The sequence below is a fragment of the Salvelinus fontinalis genome, chromosome 20 (genome assembly GCF_029448725.1).
Source record: "Salvelinus fontinalis isolate EN_2023a chromosome 20, ASM2944872v1, whole genome shotgun sequence".
Lineage (NCBI taxonomy): Eukaryota > Metazoa > Chordata > Actinopteri > Salmoniformes > Salmonidae > Salvelinus > Salvelinus fontinalis.
This window is the reverse complement of record NC_074684.1, coordinates 5,352,170-5,366,511: the sequence shown is the minus strand read 5'-3', so window position 1 is coordinate 5,366,511 and position 14,342 is coordinate 5,352,170. Positions and strand designations below refer to the sequence as shown.

At 41.4% G+C, this 14,342-nt stretch overlaps 1 protein-coding gene across 2 annotated transcripts in view; it reads right to left on the bottom strand.

The window, feature by feature from the left end:
- The window catches only part of LOC129817184 (ATPase family AAA domain-containing protein 2B-like), a 117,635-nt gene extending 107,222 nt beyond the window's left edge, over positions 1-10,413 (bottom strand). The window contains exon 1 of one of the 2 annotated variants that reach the window (XR_008753669.1): positions 10,185-10,413. Coding sequence is in view for 1 of the 2 variants with exons in the window: in XM_055872178.1 (XP_055728153.1) it covers positions 10,185-10,286 (102 nt within the window). In the remaining variant the exon portion in view is untranslated. The remainder of the gene's footprint in view (positions 1-10,184) is intronic. The other variant, XM_055872178.1, reaches the window with a different exon arrangement.
- Between the last annotated feature and the right edge of the window lie 3,929 nt (positions 10,414-14,342).

Genomic DNA, 14,342 nt, shown 5'->3' with positions numbered 1-14,342 from the left:
TTGTGTTGTATCAATAAGGAAGGAATGACATACAAGTACCAAGGACATGCCATCGCTTTATACTCCTCTGTGTTTTATGGTTCAGTCAGTGTGTCAAGTCTCGCTGTCTGTCTCCTTCCTCCCCACCTCAATCTCTTCCCTCGCTCTCTCAATTCAATTAAAAAGTGGCTTTGTTGGCATAGGAAACATGTTTACATTGGCAACGCAAGTGAAGTAAACAAAATGAAAAAAACCAAAAAAAGCTAAATTAAACAAAACGACAACAGCCATTAACAGTAAGCATTACAAACAAAGTTAAGCGAATAATCACTTTTAAATAATATATTAGCAGTTAAATGTAGTATAACATTTTTAAAAGTTGTTTCAGAAGCTATGTACAGTGTTGGAACAATGTGCAGAATGCACAAATGACGAGGAGGAAATAAATGGGCAGATAAATATAGGTTATATTTACATTGGTGTTTCTGACCCACTGGTTGACCTTTTCTTGTGGCATCGGCTCACAAATTCTGCTGCTGGGATTGCACACTGCAATCCCAGCAATCCCAGTATTTCGCCTAACAGATATGGGAGTTTGTCAATTTGATTTGCGGGTTGTGAAATATGTGTCTCTTATATTGTCATTCACATGGCAGGGGGTTAGAAAGTGCAGCTCGGTTTCCATCCCATTTCTGAAAGTTCTTCGCCCAGCATACACCCCTCCAACCAGACATGCTTTATCTACTCATTTGCTGGATGCAGAGCTCATGTGAAGGTCAAGCAAATCATAGAGAAAGAAGACTATTGCAATAATCTCTGATGGTTGGTCGAATGTTCGTGGGCAAGGGATAACTAACTACATAATCTCCACCCTTCAACCAGTATTCTACAAGAGCGCAGACACAAGTGACAACAGACACACCGTTCTCTACATTGCAGATGAGCTGAAGGCAGTCAATGACCTTGGACCACAGAAGGTATTTACGCTGGTGACAGACAATGCTGCGAACATGAAGTAGTCCTACCCATTGGCTGTGCTGCTCATGCATTGAATCTGCTCCAAGGACATCATGGCACTGAAAACAACGAATACAAGAGCCAAGGAAATGATTAGGTATGTGAAGGGTCATCAAGTCATAGCAGCAATCCCTCTCACCAAGCAAAGTGAGAAGAATAAGAGCACCACATTGAATCTTCCCAGCAACACCCATTGGGTGGTGTTGTCATCATGTTTGACAGTCTCCTGGAGGGGAAGGAGTCTCCAAGAAATGGCCATATCAGTCTGCCGATATGGACAGCCCCATCAAGAGTATCCTCCTGGATGATTTATTTTGGGAGAGAGAGGCAAAGCAGCCTGAAACTCATGAATCCTATAGCAGTAGCCATTGCATGAATTGAGGGAGACAATGCCATCCTGTCCGATGTTCAGAATCTGCGTGCAGATGTAAGAGGAGAAATCTGTACTGCCCTGCCAACTTCACTGTTGCTCCAAGCAGAGGAAACTGCAGTTCTGAAATGCATCAAAGCGTGAAGACTTCTGCCTGAAGCCCATACACGCTGCAGCATACATGTTGGACCCAAGTATGCTGGCAAGAGCATCCTGTCTGGTGCAGAGATCAACAAGGCCTATGGTGTCAACACTACCGTGTCTCGCCACCTTGGCCTGGATGAGGGCAAGGTTCTTGTCACTCTGGCAAAGTACAACTCCAAACAAGGTCTTTGGGATGGAGATAGAATATGGCAGTCGTGCCAACATATCTCATCAGCCACCTGGTGGAATGGACTTTGTGGATCTGAGGCGCTTTCCCCATCATCCTCCAAATCCCACCAACATCAGCCGCCTCAGAGAGCAACTGGTCCTTGTTTGGGAACACACACACACAAAGCACACAACAGGCTGACCAATATATAAGGGTTGAAAAATTGGTGGCCATCCGGGCAAATTTGTGGCTTTTTGAGCCTGACAACAAACCATGCTCAATGTTGGAAAGTGACCGTGAAGATGAGGCCTCAGTCTGATGTTAAAGAGGTGGGCATTGAGGAGGTCCAGGGAGAAGACATGGAATCCTGAGAGGAAGACATCCAAAGCTTTAGTTTCTAGACTATAATTTTACAGATGCGATGGATCATTCAATATTCCCCTTTGTTGTTCAGTGAAATCATCCCATGTGAAGAGTCAACTCATTTAATTAAAGTTCAATTCGTAACTAAATTGTGTTTTTGATTCCTATTGGAAGGTTTTAATCATTTGCAATTATGTCTACTTGTCCCAAAGCCACTCATGGGTTGTCTTCTCTCAGCTTAGGGTCGTTGTCCTGTTGGAAGGTGAACCGTCACCCCTGTCTGAAGTCCTGAGTGCTCTGGAGCAGGTTTTCATCAAGAAGCTCTGTACTTTGCTCTGTTCATCTTTCCCTCGATCCTGACTAGTCTCCCAGTCCCTGCCTCTGAAAAACATCCCCAAGCTTCACTGTAGGGGTGGTGCCAGGTTTCCTCCAGACGTTACACTTGGCATTCAGGCCAAAGAGTTCCATCTTGGTTTCATCAGACCAGAGAATCTTGTTTCTCATGGTTATAGACCACAGGTGCCTTTTGGCAAACTCCAAGCTGGCTGTCATGTGCCTTTTACTGAAGTGGCTTCCGTCTGGCCACTCCACCATAAAGGGCCGATTGGTGGAATTCTACAGAGATGGTTGTCCTACTGGAAGGTTCCCCCATCCCAACTGAGGAACTCTAGAGCTCTTTCAGAGTGACCATCAGGTTCTTGGTCACCTCCCTGATCAAGGCCCTTCTCCCCCGATTGCTCAATTTGGCTGGGCGGCAAGCTCTAAGAAGAGTCTTGATGGTTTCAATCTTCTTCCATTTAAGAATGATGGAGGCCACTGTGTTCTTGGGGACCTTCAATGCTGCAGACATTTGTTGGTACCCTTCCCCAGATCTGTGTGTCGACAAAATCCTGCCTAGGAGCTCTACGGACAATGCCTTCGACCTCATGGCTTGGTTTTTGCTCTGACATGCACTGTCAACTGCGGGACCTTATATTAGAGGTCGACCGATTAATTAGGGCCGATTTCAAGTTTTCATAACAAAATCGGTAATCTGCCTTTTTGGACGCCGATTACATTGCAATCCATGAGGAAACTGCATGGCAGGCTGACCACCTGTTACGCGAGTGCAGCGTCAAAAGGACCTTGTGGCTGCAAGGAGCCATGGTAAGTTGCTTGCTAGCATTAAACTTATCTTATAAATATAAAAAAATCTATCTTAACATGATCACTAGTTAACTACACATGGTTGATGATATTACTAGGTTAACTAGCTTGTCCTGCGTTACATATAATAAATGTGGTGCCTGTTAATTTATCATCGAATCACAGCCTACTTCAACTTCGCTAAACGGGTGATGACTTAACAAAAGCGCATTGCCAAAAAAAAGCTCAATATTTTCACAAATGTACCTAACAATAAACATCAATGCCTTTTTAAACTTCTCTAGGGTAGGGGGCAGCATTTGGAATTTTGGATGAAAAGCATGCCCAAATTAAACTGCCTGCTTCTCGGGCCCAGAAGATATGATATGCATATAACTGGTAGATTTGGATAGAAAACACACTAAAGTTTCCAAAACTGTTAAAAAAGTGTCTGAGTATAACAGACCTGATTTGGCAAGCGAAAACCTGAGAAAAATCCATTCGGGAATATTTTTTTTGTTGGTTTTGTAGTTTTCTATACAATGCCATTACAGTATCCATTGACTTAGGACTCAAATTGCAGTTCCTATGCCTTCCACTAGATGTCAACAGTCTCTAGAAATAGTTTCAGGCGTGTATTCTGAAAAATTAGGAAGTAAGAGCAGTCTGAATGAGTGGACCCTAAAGTGTCAGAGCTTTTTCATGCACGTGACCGAGTTGAGTGCCTATCTTGTTTACCTTTTATATTGACGACGTTATTGTCCGGTTGAAATATTATCGATTATTTAGGCTAAAAACAACCTGAGGGTTGAATATAAACATCGTTTGACATGTTTCTATGAACTTTACGGATACAATTTGGATTTTTTTTATCTGCCTGTTTTGACAGCGTTTGAACCTGTGGATTACTACAGAAAACGAACAAAAAGGAGGTTTTTGAATATAAAGAGACTATCGAACAAAAGGAACATTTATTGAGTAAATGAATGTCTGCTGAGTGCAACCATATGAAGACTATCAAAGGTAAGGGATTAATTTTCTCTCTATTTCTGACTTGTGTCTCTTCTACTTGGCTGGTTACTGTTTGTAATGATTTGTCTGCTGGGCTATGTTCTCAAATAATCGTAAGGTATGCTTTCGCCGTAAAGCATTTTTTTTTTTTTTCCTGACCTCCAGACGAGCTTCAATGTCATTACAACTGTCCTTCAAATATATTACTATAAAAATCAATCTTTCATGAAATCACACATGAAAGACACAAATTAAAGCTACACATGCTGTGAATCCAGCCAACATGTCTGATTTCAAAAAGGATTTACGGGGAAAGCACACCAAACAATTATGTTAGCTCGGTACATAGCCACAGAAAAACACTGCCATTTTTCCAGCAAAAGATAGAAGTCACAAAAAGCAGAAATAGAAATAAAATTAATCACTAACCTTTGATGATCTTCATCAGATGACACTCATAGGACATGTTACATAATACATTTATGTTTTGTTCGATAATGTGCATATTTATATTCACAAATCTCGGTTTACATTGGCGCTATGTTCAGAAATGCCTCCAAAATATCCGGAGTAATTGCAGAGAGCCACGTGAAATAACAGAAATACTCATCATAATCTTTGATGAAAGATACATGTTTTACAAAGAATTAAAGATACACTTGTTCTTAATGCAACCGCTGTGTCAGACCAAAAAGGTTTACGTAAAAAGCACACCATGCAATAATCTGAGACGGCGCTCAGATTTAACAACATTTCTCCGCCATGTTGGAGTCAACAGAAATACGAAATTTCATCATAAATATTCCCTTACCTTTGATTATGTTCATCAGAATGCACTGCCAGGAATCCTAGTTCCACAGTAAATCGTTGTTTTGTTCGATAATGTCCATTACTTATGTCCAATTAGCTACTTTTGCTAGCATGTGCAGTACACATGTCCAAACGCTCGTGCAGATGCAGGCAAACGTCGGACGATAACTTCTAAAAGTTATATTACAAGTCGAATAAACTGGTCAAACTTAGTAGAGAATCAATCTTCAGGATGTTGTTATCATATATATCCAATAACGCTCCAAACGGAGGATTCCTTCATGTCTGTAGAAGTTATGGAACGCAAGGCAATATCATGAGGAAAGCGCGTGACCAAGAACTGGCCATCTGCCAGACCAATGACTGAAACAACTCCCATCCGGCCCCACATCACAGTATAGGCTTCATTCAGCATTCTACAGACTGTTTACATCTAGTGGAAGGCGTAGGAAGTGCAAACATATCCATATATTACAGGGAATTGAATAGGCGATGACTTTAACATCGACCAGTCTCAGAATTCTCACTTCCTGTTTGGATTTTTTCTCAGGTTTTTGCCTGCCATATGAGTTCTGTTATACTCACAGACATCATTCAAACAGTTTTAGGACCTTCAGAGTGTTTTCTATCCAATAGTAATAATAATAATATGCATATATTAGTATCTGGGACAGAGTAGGAGGCAGTTCACTATGGGCACGCAATTCATCCAAAAGTGAAAATGTTGCACCCTATATCAAAGAAGTTAAATGCAAGTAAAACTAAATGCATGCTCTTCAACCGATCGCTGCCCGCACCTGCCTGCCCATCCAGCATCACTACTCTGGACTGTTCCGACTTAGAATACGTGGACAACTACAAATACCTAGGTGTCTGGTTAGACTGTAAACTCTCCATCCAGACTCACATTAAACATCTCCAATCCAAAATTAAATCTAGAATAGGCTTCCTATTTCACAACAAAGCATCCTTCACTCATGCTGCCAAACATACCCTTGTAAAACTGACCATCCTACCGATCCGACTTTGGCGACGTCATTTACAAAATAGCCTCCAACACTCTACTCAACAAATTGGATCCAGTCTATCACAGTGCCATCCGTTTTGTCACCAACGCCCCATATCCCACCCACCACCGCTCTCGTTGGCTGGCCCTCGCTTCATACTCGTTGCCAAACCCACTGGCTCCAGGTCATCTACAAGTCTTTGCTAGGTAAAGCCCCGCCTTATGTCAGCTCACTCGTCACCACAGCAGCACCCACCCGTAGCACGCGCTCCAGCAGGTATATCTCACTGGTCACCCCTAAATCCAATTCCTCCTTTGGCCACCTTTCCTAACAGTTTTCTGCTGCCAATGACTGGAACGAACTGCAAAAATCACTTTAGCTGGAGACTCATATCTCAGTCACAAGCTTTAAGCACCAGCTGGCAGAGCAGCTCAAAGATCACTGCACCTGTACATAGCCCATGTGTAAATAGCCCATCCAACTACCTCATCCTCGTACTGTATTTATTTATCTATCTTGCTCCTTTGCAGTATCTCTACTTGCACATCCATCTTCTGCACATCTACCATTCCAGTGTTTAATTGCTATATTGTAATTACTTCACCACCGTGGCCTATTTATTGCCTTTCCTCCCTTATCTTACCTCATTTGCACACTGTATATATAGACTTTTTTCCTACTGTATTATTGACCGTATGTTTGTTTATTCCATGTGTAACTCTGTTGTTGTATGTGTCAAACTGCTTTGCTTTATCTTGGCCAGGTCGCAGTTTTAAATGAGAACTTGTTCTCAACTAGCCAACCTGGTTAAATAAAGATTAAATAAACAAAAAGTAAAATACATTTTAAAAATTGTGTGAATGGTTTTCGTTCAATTGTTAGTGTATATCAATTCCCCATAACATATATCACCAGTAGTACATTTACTGTTAATTCCTAATCTACAATGATTGTTAGGGTTATTTTTAATGCATTCAATATTATTATTCCAGTCTTCCCGTTCTCATTGTCTGAGTAGACACATTGTTTGCAGAGTGCACAATATATGCTATTCTTGTGAGAAACAAGTGTTGGTTTATTTCATTCCATTTGAGTCTTCAAATTTTGTCATTAGTTGTGTTCAAATACCCATACTAACATACTGTATACTACATACTATTAGTTAATTTTAGTATACTGTAAACGAACAGTATCATTTGTTGAGCATACTAGGGCTTCGCCTGTCTACTGGAGTTGATGCTGTGGCTATGCAACCTCGTTAGGTAACAAATTACTAACTAGACATTTTACGACTTCGGGTGTGTTCTTAAATTCAACCTGGAGTGCGCACAATCAGAGCGATATCAGATTGTCAGTTTGTAAATTCAGAGCGTTTCGCTCTGGGAGCGTTCAGAGCACACACTGGACGCTCTGGCATAGGAGTAGAGTTGATTAGAGCGTTCTGACCTTACAACGGCAGTCAAGCTAACTGGCTAGCTACTTCCAGACACAAATTAAAGAACACCTGACTCTGACCATTTTACTCGCCCTGGCAGAACTGGTTAGGCTTTTTTTATGTCATCTGACAAAATAGATGTACACATACATGTTGTTAAATCATTGCACCCACACTGCTCGCGAGCGTCTGCACAGCCAGGCGCTAAAATAGAACTTGGTTCTATTTATGACGCGCAACACGTCACAAGACCTGCCTCTCCCATCTCCTCATTGGTTTTTAGGAGCATATACCCATGTGGGTGATTGAAAGATGAACCGAGGTCCATACTCAGTTCATCTTTGTGGTAATGCTCCTAAAGTGGGTTGCCAACCGCCATATAAAAGTCCAAATAAGAAGCCTGAAGGAAAGAGTAGCAATGACTAGAAACAAATTTGGTTTACCGTTTTATCTGTGGATTAATTGTCAGAGTAGAGGACCTTGTGCACTTCAGGTAAAATAACAACCCAATGTTTTTATCCCAGGACAAATGAGCTAGCAACAGCAAGGTAGCTAGCTAAATTGCCATAAATGTTTAAAGCTTTTCAACCTGTTCCCAAATTAATATAATTGGTTCAGAGTTTGTTTTGATATTCAACAATTTAATTACGCTTTTTTGCCGACGTTGACTTACAACTGCCATATTCAACTGGTGTTGAGCGTTTGATAATTCATAAGTTATTCTGCACTCCGGGAAACTCAGACTTATTCTCATGTTGGTAATCAACATTCTATCCAAATCTAAATGAAAATGATAAACCTAAAAAGTAACTTACATTGCCGTTGCTAACTATGTAAAAAATTGCCTACATAAAGCCAACAAATAAAAAGATTGCACCCTGCAGGTAGAAAATATCCTGATAAAAATAAATATCCAATAAATCACATTGGCTACACATGGCCTGTCTGCAGCGAAATTGAAACATTGCATCAACTAGTTAATTGAGTCCAGCCCCAGCAGGAGCATGAGAATAGTTGGGTCAGGCAGGTAAAGGTATTTTGCTTCTGGATATCTAGATCTCTGGCGCCCTCGTGAGGCGTCAAACCATACGCATCAGACCAGGTCAATGCTTAGTGATTTTATAAAAACACGTATGGAAAAATACACATTAAAAAATGTCAGACGACCACAGATTTTTTTTCAGTCGGGGACAGCCCTAATACTCCGCCATCTTGAAGTATCTTTTTTTTCTCTCATTAGTCGGGACAGGTGGGTGTCCACCCCAAAGTGTTGCACATCATGTGTGCAACTCAGAAATCAAGCTTAGCTTTGAATGACACTCACCTGTCTTGATCAATGAGAGAAGACAAATATACTCTATGATGGTGGCGTATTCATTGTCAAGTAATTTCATGGAGCAAAAATGTATTTTATTTAATAACTGAGCATTTTCGAACTTCAAACGTTCCACCTGGGATGGGAGTTTTGAAGATACCTGTGTTTTTCAAGTCGAGAATGACTAAAGTATCGCCATGTAAATGATGATCGAAAATATGCTGGTTACGCTAAATCGATGTCTGTTATCATCGGCTATCACTGCTGAGCTGTTTGATTACATCAGCTAGCTCCAGATCTGACTGTCTGTCCTGCTTTGCGTTAGCAAATAGCAATAAGTGATACAAATCTGAATTTAACTAAGACTCATCTACATTTCAAATACATGTACAGTACATTTGTTCAGGTATCCAATCAAACCTGCTAAGTGTCGAAAAGTGTAAACTTACTGCAGAAAATGTAACAGTTATATTTACCTGTTAAGTTACACAACTCATTCCATATTTCCATGATAATTCATGACAAAATACCTGGCAAAATGGCAATATAATCACAAATGCTTCAATTTAAAGCACTCAAGAGGGTAGCTAACCAAATAGCAATTGTCCCTTTTCATTTTGCGATGTTTAATTGTATCCACAACAGCTTGTTAGCTACATTTAACTTGCCTCATATTGTTTACATTTGTAGCCAACTTACCAGTATTGTTATATTTGTTGTGACTCAACATTAATGCTCCAAATCCTAGAAAAACACTTGAGGCAGTTAACGTTAATGAATATGTTTAACAGACTATTTAAACCTGAATACTATGTCAACAGCATCCCGTATAAGTTTACACTTCAAGTTTCTTTCAAACAATAAAGTTCGGCGATTTCAACTTCAAGCTAGCTAGCTAACGTTAGCTAAATAGTTGAGGACGATAGCCAGCCAACTGTTGTGAACCATCGGGTTCCCTTCCCCCACAACTACATGGCTAGCACTACTAGCCTGTCATTTATGGACGTTGCATATAAAACACGGTCAACAATAAAACATGCGTATCAATAACACGTTAACTGCAGTGTCACTTTGTTTTGGGCTGTCGAGTGACACACTAAAACAGGCTAGCTAGCTAGCAGGCTAAATTATCTCCTGCAGTCGGTAGGCATAATAACACAAGCCCAACACAAAGGGAACTCCGGCAACTTAGAGCTGGCAGTCAGGAAGCTAAACTTAACCTGAAAACTATCATTCATATAATGGCGTCCGTGCTTATGGCAAACATACAAAGCCACATTTACTCGTGAAATCAATTATACTGGTGTCAAACATTGTAGCAGGGTTTATGGCAACAACAAAAACCCACTGAGAACCGGCTTGAGGCCAATGCTAACTAGTTAGCCATATTATAGCTAACGTTATATTAGCAGGGCAGTGAAGAAAATAACCCGGCTTACATGTTCCTCAGAGTTGGAGGGATTTCTGGCAGAAGACCGGGTCCTGGACGAGATGAAGGGACTGCTCGGCTTACGCCGAGAGTTCTTTCTTGTATTCACCATGATTTGTCCGTTTATTTGCACTTGTTTAATCTGTCTATCCGTCTGTACTCTGCCTCAGTAAATATGGCATTGAGGCGCCATTTCTCTTTCTCTTTAGTTCTCTCTACTGTCACTCATTACGCAAAATTCACTCGCGGACCACTTCCGCTTTGCAATTATAGCGCTTGCTAGTGTTTTTTTTATTTAACATTTTAAAATGTTTTATAAAAACAACAAATACAAAAACAGAAATATACAAACAAGAGTACATAAACCTAACAAACAGTGGTATTACATATCGAGATCATTTTTCAATTTGTCAAAAAGTTTTATGGTGCGTTTTGCTTTTTTGTTTGTTATCAATAGCTATTATAAATCTGTGTATAATAAAGGTCTTTACAGGGTAAAGGGTATGATTGAGTTAGTATGATACTTCTTTCACCTTATTAGATATGCAATATTTGCCAGACAACAACGAGACTTTGTTCCAGTTCACTTGTCCTAGGCCTGCATTCCATTCCATTTTAGCAGAGGGAATAGTAACATCTGACAAATCAAATCAAAATCAAATGTATTTATATAGGCCATCTTACATCAGCTGATATATCAACGTGCTGTACAGAAACCCAGCCTAAAACCACAAACAGCAAGCAATGCAGGTGTAGAAGCACGGTGGTTAGGAAAAACTCCCTAGAAAGGCCAAAACCTAGGAAGAAACCTAGAGAGGAATCAGGCTATGAGGGGTGGCCAGTCCTCTTCTGGCTGTGCAGGGTGGATATTATAACAGAACATGGCCAAGATGTTCAAATGTTCATAAATGACCAGCATGGTCAAATAATAATAATCACAGTAGTTGTCGAGCGTACAACAAGTCAGCACCTCAGGAGTACATGTCAGTTGGCTTTTCATAGCCGATCATTGAGAGTATCTCTACCGCTCCTGCTGTCTCTAGAGAGTTGAAAACAGCAGGTCTGGGACAGATAGCACGCCCGGTGAACAGGTCAGGGTTCCATAGCCGCAGGCAGAACAGTTGAAACTGGAGCAGCAGCACGGCCAGGTGGACTGGAGACAGCAAGGAGTCATCATGCCAGGTAGTCCTGAGGCATGGTCCTAGGGCTCAGGTCCTCCGAGAGAGAGAAAGAGAGAACTAGAGAGAGCATAATTAAATTCACACAGGACACTGGATAAGACAGGAGAAATACTTCAGATATAACAGACTGACCCTAGCCCCCCGACACATAAACTACTGCAGCATAAATACTGGAGGCTAAGACAGGAGGGGTCAGGAGACACTGTGGCCCCATCCGATGATACCCCCGGACAGGGCCAAACAGGCAGGGTTTTGTTATATCTGAAGTATTTCTCCTGTCTTATCCAGTGTCCTGTGTGAATTTAAGCACTTTTCCAAAGCACAGCCCCCACACCACTAGAGGGATAACTTCAACCACCAACTTACCATCCTGTGACAAGGCCGAGTATAGCCCACAAAGATCTCCGCAACACAGCTAAATTTTAAAATGTTATTAGAAGAGATAAAATGTTCAACTGAAAGAGTTGAATGTAGCTATCACGCAAAACAATGTTTTTAAGTTTGCCGCTCACTAGCTTGCTAATGTTAGTGCTGTTTGTACTGTCAAGGCTATTCAGTTATCCAAAAACATATAAACCAATTACTGGTGTACTAGCTAGCTAAAGTTATAACTTACATTTTCTTTGTACTTTTTCAGCGACTGGTCAAGAGTCTCATTTAATATTAATTAAGGAGTTAAATTAGACTAATGTGACATGTCACTTAATAAGATGATAGCTAAATGTGCACAGGCTGCAATTTGCAGTCCAGGCACGTGAGCATGTGCATCTGTTGTTTTGGTTTGTACTGCAGCCAGAGAACAAAACTCGACGGAAATTATGAACATGCAATATCTGAACTGTACTGCATTTTATAAAAGAAAAAGCTAATTCTATACCAAACTTCTTGCTTAGCCTATAACTAGCTGCATGTTTATTTTTGGACTGTGGTCCAATAGGCTACCGTAGTAGGCTGCCATGAAAAATTAAAGGCTGTTCTACCATTTGTCCCTCTATACTTTCATGTAGCCTATTCCTACAATTCTGAAAGTGTCGATCCCTGATTCATTATGCATATATACAAAGAGTATCTATAATTATATATACTGCTTCACCTCTTCTTCTCTGATATAGCCTAGGGGCCACAAAATATCATATTTACCATTACTATGCAGCGTGTGCGTGTGCGTATGTGTGTGAGAGAGAGAGAGAGAGAGAGAGAGAGAGAGAGAGAGAGAGAGAGAGAGAGAGAGAGAGAGAGAGAGAGAGAGAGAGAGAGAGAGAGAGAGAGAGAGAGAGAGAGAGAGAGAGAGAGAGAGAGAGAGAGAGAGAGAGAGAGAGAGAGTGCGAAGCCAACAGAACAGCCCACTTCAGACCCCGACCATACAGCCTTGACACCACAGCAGGACACACAAGACAGAACCTACACCAACCAAGCAGACTCCCCCTCCTGGCACCCCTTCTTGTCAGCCCCCAGATAGCTCTCCTGACAACACCCCAACACCCACCAAGGACACAAAAGGCAGATATTGTGCTCCTCATTGACTGAAATGGGAACTAAATGATGAGAATTAACTTTTTCCAAAACACAAAGTGGCTAAACTCTGGTGTCCAAACACCTGGCGTGCCTTGGAGCTCCTGTCAGAGGACCGACTAGGGTCCCCCAGCCACATCACAATTCAAACAGACACAAATGATCTGAGGGCGCAGCAGGAAAGGGTGGCCACAGCCCTTTTCATGATTGATTGAAAAAGCTTCTTCCTCACTCCCTAATTCACTAGTAGGTCATCTCCACCCTGCTACCACGAAAAGACGTTCACCCTGCCACCATATAGCGTGTGAATGCAAGCATTTCCCAGGATTGTGCCTCAAAACCTAACATCTACCTGGCCCACCACTCCATCATGGACTTGAACAGCCTTCACGACCAGGTCCACCTCTACAAGGCAGCAGCCCCCATCTTTGCCAGGAACCTGAAGGACATCACCCTCAACTGCAGCCCCAGCACCTCACACAGGAGCAACAGAGCAAGGGACTCTCATCCAGACCAGCGAGACACCCTCCCAGAACTGTGAGACACCCTCCCGAATGACCTGCACCAATAGGATCCACACTAGGGTTGAATGGCGGAAACCTGGTTACTGAGATTTACCGGGATTTACCACCCAAAACCACTCCCTTTGCCCGGAATAAATAACTACGAGAAACCGGTAAATTATAATACATTATTTACAGTGGTGATTTTAGCATGTAGATCTTGGTGGGGCAAACAAACAAAAATGTTTTGAGATGCATCCAGCAAAGCCACTACACAACACAATACTAAACAATACATTATTTGCACTATAACGGTGTCAAGCTATGCCCACAAACTGTTGGGACCTACATAAAGCTGCCCAACAGCAGAGTCACAAAACCTTACCACTGCTACACCTAGGTCTCAGCGGAGCATTGTCTGGAAGCAAAACAGTTAATTTACTGCCTTTAAAAACAACATAGCTGATATGGCTGACTTGCTAAACAAATGTGATTTCTACTGACAATTGAGATGTACAAACTATGGCATAAGTGGATGACAAGCAGATAAGAGGCAATCCGTAATTTCGATTAGAACATTAATGAGTGAGCTAGGACGGAAGTAGTCAAATAAGTATTTGATCAGCACTTTGGAAATGTACAGCGACAGAATTCAGAACGTGCCGTTCTTACAGTGTTCTCCCTGTACAACAAGTCAAAACCGTAGGATAAATAAAGGGGGCATATAAGCAGACAATGATAGCTCTTACAATATTCAATGATTACATTTCTCGAAAACAGGTTATTGGCTACATGTGCACCACCAAGTCAGAACAGTAGGCAGAATTAAGAGGGGAAAATAGACCACATTATTAGGGGCCTCACCCTAATAATGTAGTCTATTTTCCCCTCTTAATTCTGCCTACTGTTCTGACTTCTGACATGGGCCTCACAGCTTACTACACAACATACACTTAATAATACTTTCTTAGC